At 48.3% G+C, this 871-nt stretch overlaps 1 protein-coding gene across 1 annotated transcript in view; it reads right to left on the minus strand.

Moving 5' to 3' along the window:
• Positions 1-274: 274 nt before the first annotated feature.
• Positions 275-871, minus strand: part of susd5 (sushi domain containing 5) — a gene marked incomplete at both ends in the record, with an annotated part of 9,624 nt that continues 9,027 nt past the window's right edge. Inside the window, one exon of the mRNA XM_080859160.1 lies at positions 275-871. This exon is cut by the window's right edge and continues 139 nt beyond it. Coding sequence (XP_080715286.1) covers positions 275-871 — 597 coding nt within the window.

Consider the following 871-nt stretch of genomic DNA (forward strand, 5'->3'; position numbering starts at 1 on the left):
GTGTGTGTGTGTGTGTGTGTGTGTGTGTGTGTGTGTGTGGGGGGGGGTGTCTGTGTGTGTGGCTTTATTTTTGAAAATGAATAATGTACTTCCCATTGCACACACACACAAGCAGGCCTCTCTCAAAGCAAAAATGAAATGAATCACAATCACCGAAGCAAAATTTGGACAAAAAAAAACAAACTATCAAAATGTACATCAACACGAAACTGCTGTTTTCTGTGTAGACATGAGTGAGAGAGTACATATCACAATGTCAGACTGTGTTGGCATCTTAAGCAGTCTGCTGCATCTCAAAGTTTTGAGTGTGTGAGTTAGTTCCATTGAACTGATAGTGTGAGCTCTTTCGCTGCCTCCTTCGGAAGAGCCACGCTCCCAACGCCAGGCCCACCACAGCAACAATCGTACCGACCGTTACTATGGCAACTAATGAACTGCTTCTGGATGAGGGGCAGGCGTCCAATTCACACGGATCCTCCTCAGGCATGCTCTGCTTTGTCAGGTTGTGGTGGTCTGAATCTGCGCCAATGATGTCATGAATCAGTACCGGGACATCGGTGGACAGAGTGGTGATATCATCTGGTAGAACCGTGGTGAGAACGGGAGTGCCTAGGTCATAATCAGCGGTGACGTCTTCAGGACTCAGTGTGACATGGAAAGAGACGCTTGTGATATCCTCAGGAACAGCCGTTACGTCAATGCCCTCTGTTGGAAGCGATGCGTGATGAAAGAACTCTGGGGTGGTGCCTGTGCTTCCGTAAACAACAGTGGTTGCCGTGGTGTCTAATGTCATGTCATAAGGCCCCACCCCAGAAGGTGTGGTCAAATCAGACGAATCACCATTCAGCGATTCCACGGTGCTGTGGAGGAA

This window comes from Sprattus sprattus (genome assembly GCF_963457725.1).
Source record: "Sprattus sprattus genome assembly, chromosome: 20".
Lineage (NCBI taxonomy): Eukaryota > Metazoa > Chordata > Actinopteri > Clupeiformes > Clupeidae > Sprattus > Sprattus sprattus.